The following is a 16,254-nucleotide window of genomic DNA, read 5'->3' on the forward strand; positions in this document are numbered from 1 at the left end:
GATAAAAAAAGTCAGTAATACCCTATATACTAGTAACCCCACAACCAGAGATCAGTGAAAAGAAAAATCGTAGATCAGATAACGAGATAAACATAACAAAAATGCTAGCACCGCTTGCATTTGTTTTTGTGTGCGAGTGACTTTTTGAATGGTCGGGTTTGCTTGCTTGTAAAGTACAATGCTTGTAGCAAATGAGTTTCGCCTCGAACAGTCATCGTACGCGTGAAATGAGTTCACTACTGTCACATACTCGACTGTTTGCCGCGATTTTGCAAAACGTTCCACTTCGTTCCGGAATGATGACAGAGTTACGGGATGATTGCCTATGACAGAGTTACCTTGTCTATTACCAACACCAATGAGGAATACGCACTTTATTCCATTTTATTTCCATTTCAATCGGAAGACCGGAATAAAATTAAAATGAACTTGAGATTTTAATCTATTGATAAACAAAAATTAAGCGTGATATAACTGGAGCACTTAAAATAGTGTCTATTACAGCGACATCTCTAAATCTTTTCTAGGCTGCTTATCCAAAATTTCACACACAGTTCATATGCGAGCCTGTATACTTGCAATCTGTGATGTCACTGTATAATAATAAAGATTCATGATCTACATGAGCCCAAGTTCGAATGAGTGCACATCCAATATTTGCTCGAATTCCTAAAAATTGTTGGAAACAGTATGATCTGTCCATTGAATACAAAACTTTTAAATTCTCACGTTTAGACGAAAACATTCTGTTTTTTCTTCTTTTTTACTTTTCCGTGTAATCTGTACCGAATATAAACCTTCACTGATAAAAATTTGCACAAAGCCACGAACCGTGTCATGTGTACATAGCACTTCAATTTAATATGCTTTTTCATTTCAATATATAATCAAAGCGATTTGTTTTAAGATTTCGTTTGCAAATTCACTAAGATGCAACATTAGAATATTTTTCGCTTAGCTTTGATGTATTTTTCCCTTGGATGTGATGTGTTTTGCTATCGAATCGAACTGCATGTGTTCAACACTTCATTTTCTTGTGGAAATGAGTACTGCCTAAGTGTATGTGCAAAACACTTAATTCGGTTAACCGTGTTTCAACCGAAATCTTTATGGAAAACAATGTGGCATTCATATGAAATTCATGTAGAGTCTAAAGGTAACGATATTATCGTTTTGATCTGCATTTCAGATAAATGCAGCATGATTTCCACTAAATATCAACAGTTTGTACTCTCATTTTATGATATGTATATTATCGTGAATTTTATGTGTATATTTTCATGAATTTTATGTGTTATACATGTAGTGATAGTTCAAATGCTTTGCACATAATGCTAGCGTGCAAATTAATCTCAGTGTTGTGTTCTGAATTTGAATGAGCATATAAAAATGATAAAAAAAGGAAAAATTTATAAATACAGGCCAATGACAACATTTTTTTACAATAAAGGTTCTATTTGGATACAAATAAACAATCAACATTTGTTGGAAACAATCAAGCTATAGTCAATCGGGTTCTGGTTTTAAACAACAACACACTGGTTGAAACGAACAGATAGATTATGGATTGAAATTACTGCATATTGTCTTAAAAATAACTATTTTTTCATAAGCTACTAATCGTTCTGTTGTTTCAAACAATTTAGACCTTCCGGTGTGAATGAATGAGAAAAAGCTGAATAAATGGCATCTCTGATTCTGAGTTGAGACGATCCCGCTTGTGATAAATTCGGTAGAAACTTGAGTGGATTCCGCAGCTGTCAATACCAGAGCTAATAAAAGTAATTTTAAATGACTCCAAATAGATAAAAATTACGAGAAATAAATGGCACTCTCAGCCCGGTGGGAAATCATGAGAACGAGATTCATGTCCAGTCAACGACATAAGCGGAACAATAGTTTCAAAATAGAGCTCTTTCTTTCATTTACCCTTTTAGTTATTTTCTGTTTTCAGTGAAAACCGTATACTGTGCAGTATTGATAATCACCCTCATTCTTGTTTACGGCCGTATGCGATACGTTCGAAAGTATAGCAAATTCGTATTCCCGTTTACGTTCGAATCAGTCACACTTTTAAACATCGTACATGCATAAAAACAACGCCCATCCAACTTTAAACTAACAGTTCTGGTACAGATTTGAGTTGTAAATAAAAATCTTTGATATCATTTGTTATTTGACTTGTTTTTTTCACTGATTTTGTATCATCATGTTTGCTTACGTCCGTATCGACCATACGACGAACACATGCTTTCGAACGAATGCGAACAAGCCATTCTTGTTTTCACTCGAACGTGTACGTACGCGATTCCTGTGCAAAAGATGGATCGGTAGAGCAGGTAGTTTTTTAAGGAAGATTCTAAGCATCAAGGAAGTGACGAATGCTATATAATAAATAAATATCGTACTCAGGACCAATTTTATTCAAGTCGGTAAATGAAATTTTCAAATTAAACTTCGTACAAAGTAAAAGAAAAAGCATTTAAAATGGTAGTCCGATCAGTATTATCTGCGAAAAATATGTTGCATTTTTCTTGCAATTTTGTCATGTTTTCGATAGCCTTCATATTTATTTCATTGGTAAAATCATGCATTTAATATAAAATAAAGCATGTTTACCCATGGCGTATTTTCCATAAAGTACTTAATAGATGTAAAATTGATGCGTAAAAACTTTGAACCTCGCATATATTCAAAGGCTCCCCAGAAAAAAACAGCATTTTACTATACTGCTATGCTTTCTAAATGTTTTATGCAAAACACAAATTTATGATTTGATTACAAATCACCTTTAGATTCAAAAATAATTTTGTTAGAGATCGGTTAAACTTTTTTCAATGTGTTCGAACGGTTGATTCGCAACATAAAACTGACGAATCGAAACCACGGCATTTCGTCTATTCGTCCGTAAACGGGAATGGGACATTTCGTTCGTACGAATGATGTTCGAATACACGTTTCGTTTGAAACTAAAATGGCATATATTCTAGCGTTTCGCATATGGTTAATCACATGAATTGGACTGATTACATCAAGGCTTAGCATTTATTTTAGAAAGTTTACTGATATTTGAATATTTTGTGGCAAACGAGTCGCGTTCGAATTCATTCGAGTGAAAACAAGAATGGCTTATTCGTATTCGTTCGAAAGTACCCGTTCGTCGTATTGCGGATACGGACGTAAACAAGAATGAGGGTGAATAAACCGAAGCTTCGAGAATCAATAATGACAGAAAACGATTCACAATGGTATTTGCCTGCGCGTATGTATAAAAATGGCTATATTTTTACAATAGGAACATTTTCTGGTGTCTGATGAAAATCATCATTTTCGTATGACTTACTATTGTTACTATAAATCTTATCAGAATGTTTTGTCATACTAACACTTTTTTGTTTGTTCACAGTCAGTGGAAAATTTCATGTTGGTAAACAATGGAATTAACTCGTGAACATTTTCGTACGATCATTTTTTTCGATTTTGAGTTCATCTCAATCAACAACAGTGTTGTCATTCGGTTTTTGGTATTGAAACAACGACTATTGTAGCACAAAAGCAACGTAAGATGATCACTTCTGGATAGTGTGCTTGTAGTATTTTACAAAACGAACAAGAGATTACGAAACATCCTTCCACATGACAATGCGAGCTCTCACATATCAGCTCAGGTTAGTTTCAGTTTGGCCGGTCAAAAAATCGAATTTATGTACATCTCTGATTTAGCACCCAATAACTTTTTTTGTCGAATTGATCAGCAATTTATGATAATATTTTCAGTAGTATGAAATAACCACAAGTAACTCAAAATTCTAGTTTTCTAAAATGTTTGGTATCGAAGAGAATCAAAGAGCAAAACTCTCGGTCTCGGACGAAGGTTTTGATGAAGTGAGGGGTATTGTATTCTCGCGGTACATATGAATGATATATAGAATGTAAAAATGAACACGTTACTTTCATTATAGCCAGCACAGTGGATTAAATCCAATTAAACACTATTTAGTATGAATTTGATTTATAGAAGTAACCGGAGTTCAGGGTTTTGCACAGTGTTTGAAACAGCCCTCCGGTGAGGGGTTGGTTTAAACGATTGTTTGTGTTCGCTCTAATCCTGTACTTCTGTTAATTCTCTGTACGAAATTCAAGTAAATAGCGGTAATATGGTTGAAACTGCTGCATGAAACATGCTTTGTGATTAGATTTTTATTATTGTCCTTATAATAACGATAACGAATAAAACTCGCTGCTGTGGGGATTCTCTCTGAAGTAACAAACGGTCGCTTATTCTAGTTTCGCGATCCGATTCTGTATGGGCAGTGGATAATTGCGATAGAATCATTTTACTATTGCCGCTTATTCTAACTATGTCCATATGACCTTTGTATAAGTTGTGTCTATGAAAATGTATGTGAATACTCCACACAAGGGTTTTGAAATATTGCAACCTAGTATGAGAATCATCAAGTCGAATCATCGATTCGATTTTCTGCGGTAATTGTCAACTTGCGATTCTCTCTTGGTAAATTCCACACAGCATCAATCATTATCAGACTGTAATTTTTTTAAGGGCCGTGAAATACTCAAAGTATGAAGTGGAGCGAAGAAATGTAGAAAAATTCTCTCGCGGTTCATGCATTGAGAGACTCGAGTTCTTGTAGCATTTTCTACCGGATATAAAATGTTGTATACAATATAGATAGCAATATATCAGCTTCTGTCAAATTTTCGGCAATCACCAACACTGGTCATAATTATTAATTAATTAGTCGAAATTAGTTAAAAAATTTGTTAAATGAAGCTACATACTTACAAGTTGCAAAATGCATGAATATTATTCTAAACATTAATTGATATTTGTGCCTTTAAGGGCTCAGATCAGTGTGTTTTCAACTTGTTCATTGCATATCTCGCCTTCAAAAGCATGGATTAAAAATCTGTCCTGATAATGTCTAGACAATTTAATTTAGATGCGATTAGTACATAAAAACATATATATTGTCGCGATCAAAATGAAGTGTAAGTTATTTTTGTGGAGGAAAGTCGATTTCTATGTCGGTGCCATTTTAGTTCCCTGGTAACGTAACGAAACATGAGAGAGAAATAAAATCGGCTCAAAAAGGCTACCAAACAAGCGACAACTTTCTTGTATTTTATGTGATGTAGTCAAACTTGTAATCGAAAATATCAATACTTCCTTGGTCACCCGGCCACATCGAGAGTCATTTTACACATTTGCGAGAGAGCATGGAGAAAAATGTAATATGCACAGCGAGCCACGTGGTTTTACGCGACCTACTGGCGACCTACCCTTAACGATATTAAACGCACATCCGGCTCTTTAGGGTACGTCGCATCACAACCATGTCCACAAACCAAAAAAAAACCTAGATGATCCCATTCTGCGACGACCACTCTGTTAACACTCGTTTACGCACCCTAGTGCAATATCCGAAAATTTAAAATTATTCAAGCTAAATGAATAGACAATCGACAATCCAATTCTGTTAATATAAAAAGGTACACTCTTTCATAAAAAAAATCAATTACTCCATTTCATCCATACAGTTTTCCTATTAAATTATGTATGAATAAGTCAAGCCATAGAATAAATCAATTGATAGGACTCAAATTTTCCAAAACCGATGGAAAAAAGGTTCACAGTCTCAGCTCAATCAGTAAATTCGAAAGTTTTAGTCGATTTTCTTCATGGTTTTGATTTGAGATAGCACCATTTCTCGTCGGCGTTTCATTTAGTTATAAGATAGTTGGAAAATGATTTCAGAAATTTCATGTGCATTATATATATATATATATATATATATATATATATATATATATATATATATATATATATATATATATATATATATATATATATATATATATATATATATATATATATATATATATATATATACAAGGTGAGATGAAAAAACTGCAACCAACTTCAGACTGCTGTCATTTCTAAACCGCTCGTCCCACAGCTGTCAGATTTATTCTAGTGACAGCTCATTATATTATTTACAAGCGCACAAAAGCATTTTGGTGGGAATTTTTCAGAAAAAAAGTTATTTGTGATGGAATTCAAGTGTGATAGTGTGATTGCTTTGCATTTGGCTGGAAAACCACAAGTGGCTATCGTTAGAGCCCTCCAGCATTTAAAAGTGAATAAATCTTTTGTGTCTCGTACCATCGCTCGTTACCGTGATACTGGTAGCGTAGCCCGACGTCAAGGAAGTGGACGAAAAAAAACAGCAACATCGGCAGAAATGGTTCGAAAAGTGAAGAAGCGAATTGAACGAAATCCGCGTCGCAGTGGCCGAAAAATGGCTCGTGAGCTGAACATATCGCAATATGCCATTCGGCAAATATTGAAAAATGAGCTTGGACTAAAGCCATTGAAGTTCCAAAAAGTGCAAGATCTTACTGATGCGCAAAAAAAAGTTAGACTCGAAAAAGCTAAAGAGTTGCTTCGCTTGGCCGAAAGTGGTGAACTGCCGAATTTGGTTTTCTCCGATGAGAAACCATTCGTTATCCAGCAGTTTGTAAACAAACAAAATGATCGTGTTTACTTGCCAGAGAGGTCAGCTGAAAATTTGCAACTTCGGTTGGCCACCAGAACTCAAAAGCCGGCCATGGTGATGGTGTGGGCCGCCATAACAGCCGATGGTCGCTCGCCGCTCGTATTCATCGACCGTGGGGTCAAAATAAATGCGCAAATCTATCGCGAAAATATTTTGGAGGGAGTTCTGAAGCCCTGGGCACGCAAACATTTCGGCCGCAGACCTTGGACATTCCAACAGGACTCAGCACCATCGCACTCAGCACGCGCCACCCAAGAATGGTTAAGAAATGAGGTTCCTCGCTTCATTTCCACCGCACAATGGCCACCAAAATCTCCGGATGCCAATCCGTTGGACTATTGTGCCTGGGGTATTTTGGAAAGCAAGGTTGGCACTAAAAAATACCAAAGTGTCGATCATCTCAAGCAAGCGCTTCGCCGAGAATGGGACAAAATACCGCAGAGCCACTTTCGGGCAGCGTGTGATGGTTTCATTGGCCGTTTGAAGGCCATAGTTCGTGCCAAAGGTGGCCAATTCGAACAAATCTAAACCGATTCTCAAATTTGATGTTATTTCCGACATTTTTTGCTTTCATTCAATAAAATTTAAAAAAAAATGAAAAAATTATGGCGTTTTACTTTGTTGCAGTTTTTTCATCTCACCTTGTATATATATATATATATATATATATATATATATATATATATTATATATATATATATATATATATATATATATATAGAGAGAGAGAGAGAGAGAGAGTGAGAGAGAGAGAGAGAGAGAGAGAGAGAGAGAGAGAGAGAGAGAGAGAGAGGAGAGAGAGAGAGAGAGAGAGAGAGAGAGAGAGAGAGAGAGAGAGAGAGAGAGAGAGAGAGAGAGAGAGAGAGAGAGAGAGAGAGAGAGTAACAGAGTGGGAGATCTTATTGACAGAAAAATTTAAAAATTTGAAATTTTGTTCTAATAAACAATTTTATTACTATCATTCTACAGTAAATTCAAAATTGATATATTAATTATAATCTACTTACAAACGATTAACATTCAATTTTAAATATACAACTGCTTCAAATTCGTTTTTAAATAATTATACTACGCCCTAAACCTATAGTACTTAAAATGCAGACGGAACTAATAACGAATAGTTGGTTTTATTTATACTGTTACTCAAATAAATCGTGACCGATTACATCAATAACTAAAATAGGTTCATACCTCTATATATATTATAATGGCACTTCAAAAAGGCAAGATGCTCTTCATTCACTTTTTAGTTATTATTTTTGATTAACTCTGAAACTCTGAATCATTTGCTGATTGTGTAAATACAACTATGTTTCTAATCACCTATCTTTTTATTTATATAAGGAACGTATGTACACATTACTGTTTTTGCATTTGTAAAATTGTGTAGAACTCCCATGTATTATTACAAGAAATTAATCATCGGACTGCAATAAATAAAGTGAAGTCTTTTTATGCGGATTACCGAAGTTATGCGGTTTATTTTCATAAAATTTCCGAAGTTATGCTATTTGATTTTACGCGAATTTCTGAAGTGCGGTACGTATTCCCCGCATAACAGCCTTAAGTATATGAAGAATATTTAGAATTAAAATTGTATCCGCCTATTGAACCCCGGTTAAAAATATTTAGAAATTTTTCTAGATACTTAGAACATTAACTTTTACGGAACACAATTAAATAACGTAAAGGGTTGATACCCATATATAGTGCAAAGGAGAAAATGATTAATGATTGCTTTCGAGATGTGTTTGACTCAGGCCACTTTTCTATTTGTCAAGTAATGGTGAACTAATCTCATCTCTCGGTATGCCAATTCTATTAGTGTGATATTCTCTAGTGTATCTAAATATGCGTGTCACATAACAAAATATGACAAATTTAGCGTCTGATGAGTAAAGTTACTTGTCGAGATTTGAGTAATGTCATTTCACGCTACTCAACGCATTGAATAGTGACCACAATAATATTTTAGATAACTCACCAATCAAATTGTTGGCTGCTTAGTAACTATCTAAACATTTTTACTTCTCATGTGACCTCATAATCAGCCATATTGGTTGATTGCAAAATCGCAACAGAGTTCACTAAACTGACATTCAGAATGCTATTTTAAGTGAAGTAAGTGAAAACAATTTCAGGAAACTATTCACTAAATTACCATGATATATGCAACTATTTTCAGTCTTAAGATTCTTAGTAGCTTAATATTCGATGTTTTCACTGCTTTAATTGGTTCGATTGCTCTTCTGGCAGTATGTATAAATAAATGAATATGCTTCTAAAATGTCTCAGTAACCCTTTCTGATCATTCTAAAAAGTGCTTGGTGATCAAATGTTTTTTGCGGACCCGGCAGTGCCAAAGTAAAACTACTATAAACTAATGGATGGTCAGGAGTTTACAATATTTATCAATAGTGCATATCACTTTTTAAGTATACTTTGCTCAATTTTTGCTGGTTTTTATCTAAATAGTATTATCCTCACTCTTGGAGTTCTCAATGATCGTCACCTGTTTTAATTTTCATTATGAAATGAATGGTTTACTTTCGCTATTCTTCTCCAGATTGCCACTCAAAGTCGGATCTGGTCTTCGTCGCTTGAAAAAGCCACATCTTTTCAAAATATAGATTAACAAAGCTAGCGCCAGTAAACCACTTAAAATCGCGAGAATTATGATCCATATTGGAACAGGCCCCTCTCCAGTCTGATCATGTAGCTCGGGATAGGCCAAGGTTTCAACCTGAAATGGTTTTTTTTGATCAATTTTCTGTTTTTCCGAGAAACACTACTGTAAAGCAAGTTATGAATTAAAACAATCTTACCATAACCGTATCTATTGGATGATCCTGCTGCACTTCGAATACTTTAATGCGAGCTATTGAGGCAATTTTCACAAGGTCTACTTTTGGATAATCTGAGACAAGAGTAGAATTCCAGAGTCTAGCAGTTACATTGATAAGTACTTGAGCTTTTGGTTGCACATTGTATATATTACACACAATCGATATGCATTTGGCAGTGTTCCGCTTGCAGTCCATGTGAACGATATCGGTTTGTTTCCCATCTTTGTCCGTTAACCGTTCTGCTCGGATGACCATGGACCGATCTCGTCGAATTCGATTTAAGGTGTTATCCGATGATGAAAACGTGGTTTGCTTACTATGTGATAATCTTTCCGATTTTTCTGTAGCGAATGTTAGAGATTTGTTGTGTGCGCGTTGAGTGTATCGATCAATTTGCATTAACTCGTTCAGAACTGATGTTTTCTTAAGTCTAAGAGGATTGATGGCAGAATGGGGCTCAATTACACAATCACCTCCGTTGGTAGCTAAAATTCATTATAAAAATGAGAATTTTACATTACATGTAACAGAATAATTACAACCATCAACTGAGGGAGTGTCTGAAAGGTAGAGTAGCCATTTTCCTTGAGGTTTGTCGTTGGCAACTTGGTGCGGCCATTGAACGGTAACCTGAACTTTTGGTGCGCGCCATGGTCCGTCATTGTAGATCTAAAGCAAATATTTTCACATAAGTGCCAAACATGTTAGGATCTGTTTGAATCTTTCCGATCCGGCACAGTTCAGTAGACAGACACCTACATTCTTCTACATGTTTCAATGCGTGTATTTAATCTTGTCTTGTGCCGAGCACGAATTAAAACGCGTAGAAAAATTACTGCTTCAGTGAACGGTGCCATGATAGAACCAGATCGGATAGGTTTGAATAGTACTCTATTGGAAATTGTCATAACATACCAAATAAATGTGCTGCACTGCCGTGCCAATGTCATCCACTGTTTCCATTGCACTTTCACCTTTAACGTCTCCTCCGTAGAATGTTTGCTCGGGATGAGCAGCCCTGGTAGAAAAGAATTTAATTCCGAGATCAAATAATTTCAGTAAACAACAGTTGTTTTTTATTGATTAAAACGATGAATATATTATAAGAATAGTTTCAAAGTCGTACTGTGTCCAGTATGTGTCCAATTCGTAATTCTGAATTCTCAAAGCCTCGCTCGATGGAATTTTTGGATCAAATAGTTACAAATGAAGATCGGAACTTTCACGAGAACTCTCCTGAGTTAATACACAGGAGAGTTCTTGTGGTTCTAAAAAGTTCACATAGTTAATTTGTTTATTTATTAAAATAATTCATCTGACAAATAATAGTCTTAATGAATAACGCGAGGTACAAACGGTCAATTTAAAAGAAAGAAATGCGATGGTTCGATAGTTTGATTCGAATAGATGCTCAACTTTGGAAAATGCTCGGATACATGCTGTTATAAGGTCATGGAGTCCGAATGTAGTACGATGGAACGGAAGCGGGTCATATCGCCGAAAGCCATTTCGCCGAAAGTCGTTTCGCCGAATGTCATTTCGCCGAAAGTCGTTTCGCCGATTAGGTCATTTCGCCGAAAGTTGTTTCGCCGAAAGGGTCATTTCGTCGGAAACGGCGGCTTCTTGCATACAAACATGTAACCGCCTCGTTTGTCCGGTCTACTGAAAGCTAGGTTTCTTTGCTTTAGTTAGGTCCGAACGAGCGGTAGCGAGGTCGGACAGCACATCAACTAAAACGATGTGGCGTAGCCGCATTAGTATTTTTTCATCTTCACCTAATAAACGGAAAATACCACCTACATTTGCCTGGTAGATACACCTGTGCAATTGCTTTGATGCTGACTAGCTAATATGAATCAATCTTTATTCAAGAGTACAACAATCAATCATTATTCAAGAAGTACAATGGTAAATTAACAAAACGGGCGCTAACGCTATCATCTTTCGTTTGTCTTTAACTTAAATCAATCCTAATTACGATTTCAAGACGATTTCAGGATTCGGCGAAATGAGCCTATCGGCGAAATGGCTTTCGGCGAAATGGCATTCGGCGAAATGGCATTCGGCGAAATGGCATTCGGCGAAGTGACCCATTCGGCGAAATGTCATTCGGCGAAATAACCCTTTCGGTGAATTGACTTTCGGCGAAACGGCTTTCGGCGAAATGGCTTTCGGCGAAATGACTCTGATCCCGATGGAACCTGGGTTGAAGTAGACTAGTCGAGCGCAGAGATCGTGAAAAGAGATAAGATCTTTGGAGATTCAAGAGTACTCTTGCTACAAGAAACGCTTTTTGTGTCTTTTAACGTCGCTCTAGTGTTTCCAGTCCAATCAGACGACAACGGTCAGGATACGGTGGTAGATCCAATGGGTTCCGCCAGGGAAGGTCCCGCAAAGTGAATCGAATATTTTTTCTGTACACGTTCTATTCGCAAATTCCAAACCAGTTGGTAAGAGATTCAAATCAAACACGCATTTTCAAGTAGTGCACCCACCAACAAGCAATACAACACTTCAAACAATACGGATCATTGAAGTCCCGAATAGTTTTTGCGTTGCTTTGGAAATTAATGTTGATCAGTGTTGATTAAAAGTGAGTTTAGCATCCAACAAAACGCCAATATCATTGACAAGTTCGACTCTATTAGGCCTTTGTCCATCAATTTGATAGGCTATGGGATTGGTTTTACGATGAAAAGTTATAACTTGACATTTCACGGTACTGATTATTTCAAATGATAGATGATATCTAGGACCTCCTGAAGTTGGACACAATCTTCAACAGCACGGATTGCTAGGTACAGCTTCAAGTAATCAGTAGTGGGCCAAGGTTACTGTCCTGAAGAACACCCGATTTATTCATGAACAGAGAAGAAGTAAAAGTTTTTAAATGCCCATATCCCAAATTTCGAAGTTATGTGACTTTTTATTGCCAATTGAGAGTTTTTGCGAAGTTACGAGCAGTTCTAGTGAGTGTAGAATAATGAAGTTACCAGTTTCGTATTATAGAGATTTCAAAAATTATAAATTATTTATTATTATAAAAATTTTTGTGATTTTTTAAACGGTACGTATTAACTGCTTAAAAAAGACACGATTGAACTCATAAAACATTTGGAAAAAGATTTCAATTCCTCTCCTTCGTTCGCCGGTCAGAATTATATCTATCAGCGAGAAGCTATCGACTCGTCTTTGAATAACTTCGACCAAAATGTCAATTAAGAGCAATTCCAAAAATTGGAAGCAGAAAAAGTGGCAAAGTCGAAGTCGACTTTTTTCAATTTGATCGAAACTTGTCACACGTTTTAAAATGGTAAACCATGGATGGAGAGACCGATTCAACTGAAACATTGTTTTTTAAAAAGGGCGTATGTATTTTAGCATGAACTTTCTTCAAATCGTGATAACTCGGAAAGAGTAAATTGTACAACGCAGTGTCCAAGAAGAAGTTGTAGGAAATCGATTGGGCATTCTTGAAAAAATACACACTGTATAAATAAGTTGAATACTTTTCCAAAACATAGGAAGTTAATCGAAATTCCGGCTATATCTTTCCCGAATTGATCCACATGTGACCGAGGAGGACGTCGCTGCTATGGTTCAGGAGTGTGTCACCGGCTCGGAGCCAGTTGTCAAGAAGCTGGTCAAAAAAGATGCCGATCTTTCTTCGTTTGCCTTCGTGTCCTTCAAGGTTGGAGTGGATCGTAAACTTAAGGACAATGCCTTGGACCCATCCATTTGGCCGAACGGTATCTTCTTCCGAGAATTCGATGATGGGAGAAATACGGAGGATTTTTGGAAGCCAAAAGCTCTGAAGGTCCCACGAATCGAAACCTTTTTACAACCGTTGGTAACCCCAGAGAGGCTCACCAATGGAGTAAACTCTCATCCACCGATGGACTTGACACCGTCTTCTACCAGAATTTCTTCATCATCAGCACTTGACGCCCTCGATTCCAGCCATCAGAGCCGTCTCGGTACTGCTATCGGGAGCGGTGAAAGAGACCTCCAGCCGCCACCCTCAGGCGAGTACCCTTGCATTTCTTCTGTACCGGTTTCCAGCCCAACTTGTCGAAATGGTACAACTCACTCTGCCTCCACATGCGGTCTCCGTGTTTATTATCAAAACACTCTGGGACTGAGGACAAAACTGGACGATGTCTACCTGGCTGCACTGATTATGATGTTTATGTGTTCTCAGAGACGTGGTTGGACGAGCAAATCAATTCTGTTAAACTATTTGGTGACCGTTTCAACGTCTACAGATGCGACAGCAGCATAGCTAATAGCATTCGAACACGTGGTGGAGGAGTGTTAATCGCGGTGTCTAACGCGTTGGACTCCGGTTTGATCAGGGACAATCGGTTCACTTCGATCGAAACGATATGGGTTAAGATTAAACTTCTCACTCGAAATGTATTTGTCGGAGCTGTGACATTCCACCTGAACGACGACATGACTGCAGTACCATGCAGCTTCACCCGATCCGATAGTATCGACAACTACTCCTGCCAGCCGCTTGCTTGTCGATGGAGTTGCCTTTCTCGGTCTGAGCCAGATAAGCCATGTTTCCAACTTTCAATCTCACTTTTTGGATTTGGTGTTTGCAAGCGCGAACTCGCTTCTAGATTGTGCCGTTAATGAAGCTGCTGATGTTGTCGTCGCTCTTGACAACTTTCATCCCGCTCTTGATATATCTATCGCAAATGATATTGCGCAACACTACAACGAAACTTCGAGCGCTGATGGGCTAAATTTTCGTAAGACCGACCTTGCTCTGCTGCGTCGTTCCTTAAATCGTATCGATTGGAACGCAGAGTTGAACTACACCGACATCGATTCAGCCGTCGCACGCTTCAATTGCCTTCTCTTAGATTGTGTCTCTGCCTCTGTTCCGATGTCCCAACCAACAAGGAAGCCACCATGGACAAACGCCACTCTGCGGAAACTAAAGCGTGCACGTGCTAAATCTCTTCGGGCATTCTGTAGCCGACGATCCCCCCTTACCAAACAGAACTTCTCAGTTGCCAGCAACAACTATCGCAGCTACAATAAGTTTCTTTACAAGCGGTATGCCAATCGCACTCAACAGAATCTGTGCCGCAACCCGAAGGGATTCTGGTCGTTCGTCAATACAAAGAGGAAAGCAAATGGTCTCCCGTCAAGGCTGCATCTCGACAATGACATTGCTGTGTCCCCTGCTGATAAGTGCTTTTTGCGAAACACTTCTCGAGTGTTTTCACGAACGACTCACCAACGCAAGCTGAGATAGGCAGAGAAGTCCGTGATGTACCTGCTAACGTCATCGATATGGACGTGTTTGCAGTGGATGTCCAAATGGTTATCACGGCTATAAGCAAAATCAAGTCGTCATACTCACCCGGCCCGAGTATAATTCCCTCAGCTGTTCTGAAAAAATGCTCCGACATTTTAGCTGCTCCGCTTTCTACATTATTCAACTTGTCGCTTCGTCTGCACAAATTTCCATCGGAATGGAAACGCCCTACGATGTTCTCCGTGTTTAAGAAAGGGGATAAATGCAATATAGTGAACTACCGTGGCATCACCTCGCTTGGAGTGGAATCCAAGGTGTTTGAGTCGCTGATTTACGAAAAACTCTTTGCATCTTGCAAGCAATACATTAGCCCTACCAGCATGGATTCTTTCCGGGTCGCTCTGTTGAGACTAATCTCATTAGCTTTACATCGTTCTGCATGGATCAAATATGCAAAAAACTGCAAGTGGATGTGATCTACACGGATCTAAAAGCTGCATTCGACAAAGTCAACCATGACATTCTGCTAGCTAAACTTGAAAAAATGAGATGCTCGTCTGGATTCTGCGACTGGCTAAGATCGTACCTGGTGCAACGAGAATTATCTGTCTACATTGGAAATAGTTCTTCTGACTGCTTTTACAACTGTTCAGGAGTTCCGCAGGGCAGCACACTGGGTCAATTGCTCTTCTCACTATTTGTCAATGATGCAGCTTTTGTCCTACAGCGTGGAGGAAAATTGTTTTTTGCTGATGATGTCAAAATTTATCACGTCGTTCGTAACCAAGCTGATTGCCGAGAACTGCAGAACCTCCTATGCATCTTCAACAAAGCGTCAAAGCGAATCGTCAACTTGGATTCATGTTCAAGATATCGAGTGAGTTCCGTGATCCGCTATGTTTCAAGACCTTGTATTGTTCTTTGGTTCGCTCGCTGCTTGAATTTGCTTCTGTTGTCTGGAGTCCCTATCAGGAAGTGTGGAGTGCACGTTTCGAAGCTGTACCACGCAGATTCGTCAGGTATGCACTGCGATACCTGCATGGAGTGACCCACGTAACCTGCCACCGTACGCCGACCGCTGTCGTTTACTGGGTCTCGACACCTTAACTGAAAGAAGGAATGCATCGAATTCTACCTTTGTTGCTAAAATCTTGCTTGCTGAATACGATGTGCCAGACTTGCTGGCTCGAATCAACCTATATGCTCCTGCCCGCTCACTTCGACCGAGGACTCTACTGTTTGAGACTCCGCAGTTCACGAACTACGCTGCAAATAGCTCTCTAGCTGCTTCAATTCGTCACTTCAACGAGGTCTCCGAGCACTTCGACTTCAATCGCACTTCTAACAGCTTCCGTCGGCGTTTACTATCTGTCCGTCCGTAATTTTAATTTTATTACTTGACCACTATGTATTTATTCTTGTTGTTTGTTCATTTTTAGAATTAGACAGTTCCATTAAGACCATGTTGGTCAGATGGACGAAATTTAACAAAATAACTAAATAAATAAATAAAAACAAAATCACTTTATTAAATTAAATATTTTTTTATTTT

The 16,254-nt window shown here is 37.9% G+C and overlaps 1 protein-coding gene across 2 annotated transcripts in view; it reads right to left on the bottom strand.

Moving 5' to 3' along the window:
- Positions 1-7,873: 7,873 nt before the first annotated feature.
- LOC131425102 (integrin alpha-PS1) overlaps positions 7,874-16,254 on the bottom strand; it is a 65,792-nt gene continuing 57,411 nt past the window's right edge. For both annotated transcript variants that reach the window (XM_058586697.1, XM_058586696.1), the window contains 4 exons: positions 10,343-10,445; positions 9,970-10,096; positions 9,407-9,912; positions 7,874-9,324 (listed from right to left, as the gene is read on the bottom strand). In XM_058586697.1, coding sequence (XP_058442680.1) covers positions 9,109-9,324; positions 9,407-9,912; positions 9,970-10,096; positions 10,343-10,445 — 952 coding nt within the window. In that variant the 3' untranslated portion in view covers positions 7,874-9,108. The remainder of the gene's footprint in view (positions 9,325-9,406; positions 9,913-9,969; positions 10,097-10,342; positions 10,446-16,254) is intronic.

The sequence above is a fragment of the Malaya genurostris genome, chromosome 1 (genome assembly GCF_030247185.1).
Source record: "Malaya genurostris strain Urasoe2022 chromosome 1, Malgen_1.1, whole genome shotgun sequence".
In the NCBI taxonomy this organism is placed as follows: domain Eukaryota; kingdom Metazoa; phylum Arthropoda; class Insecta; order Diptera; family Culicidae; genus Malaya; species Malaya genurostris.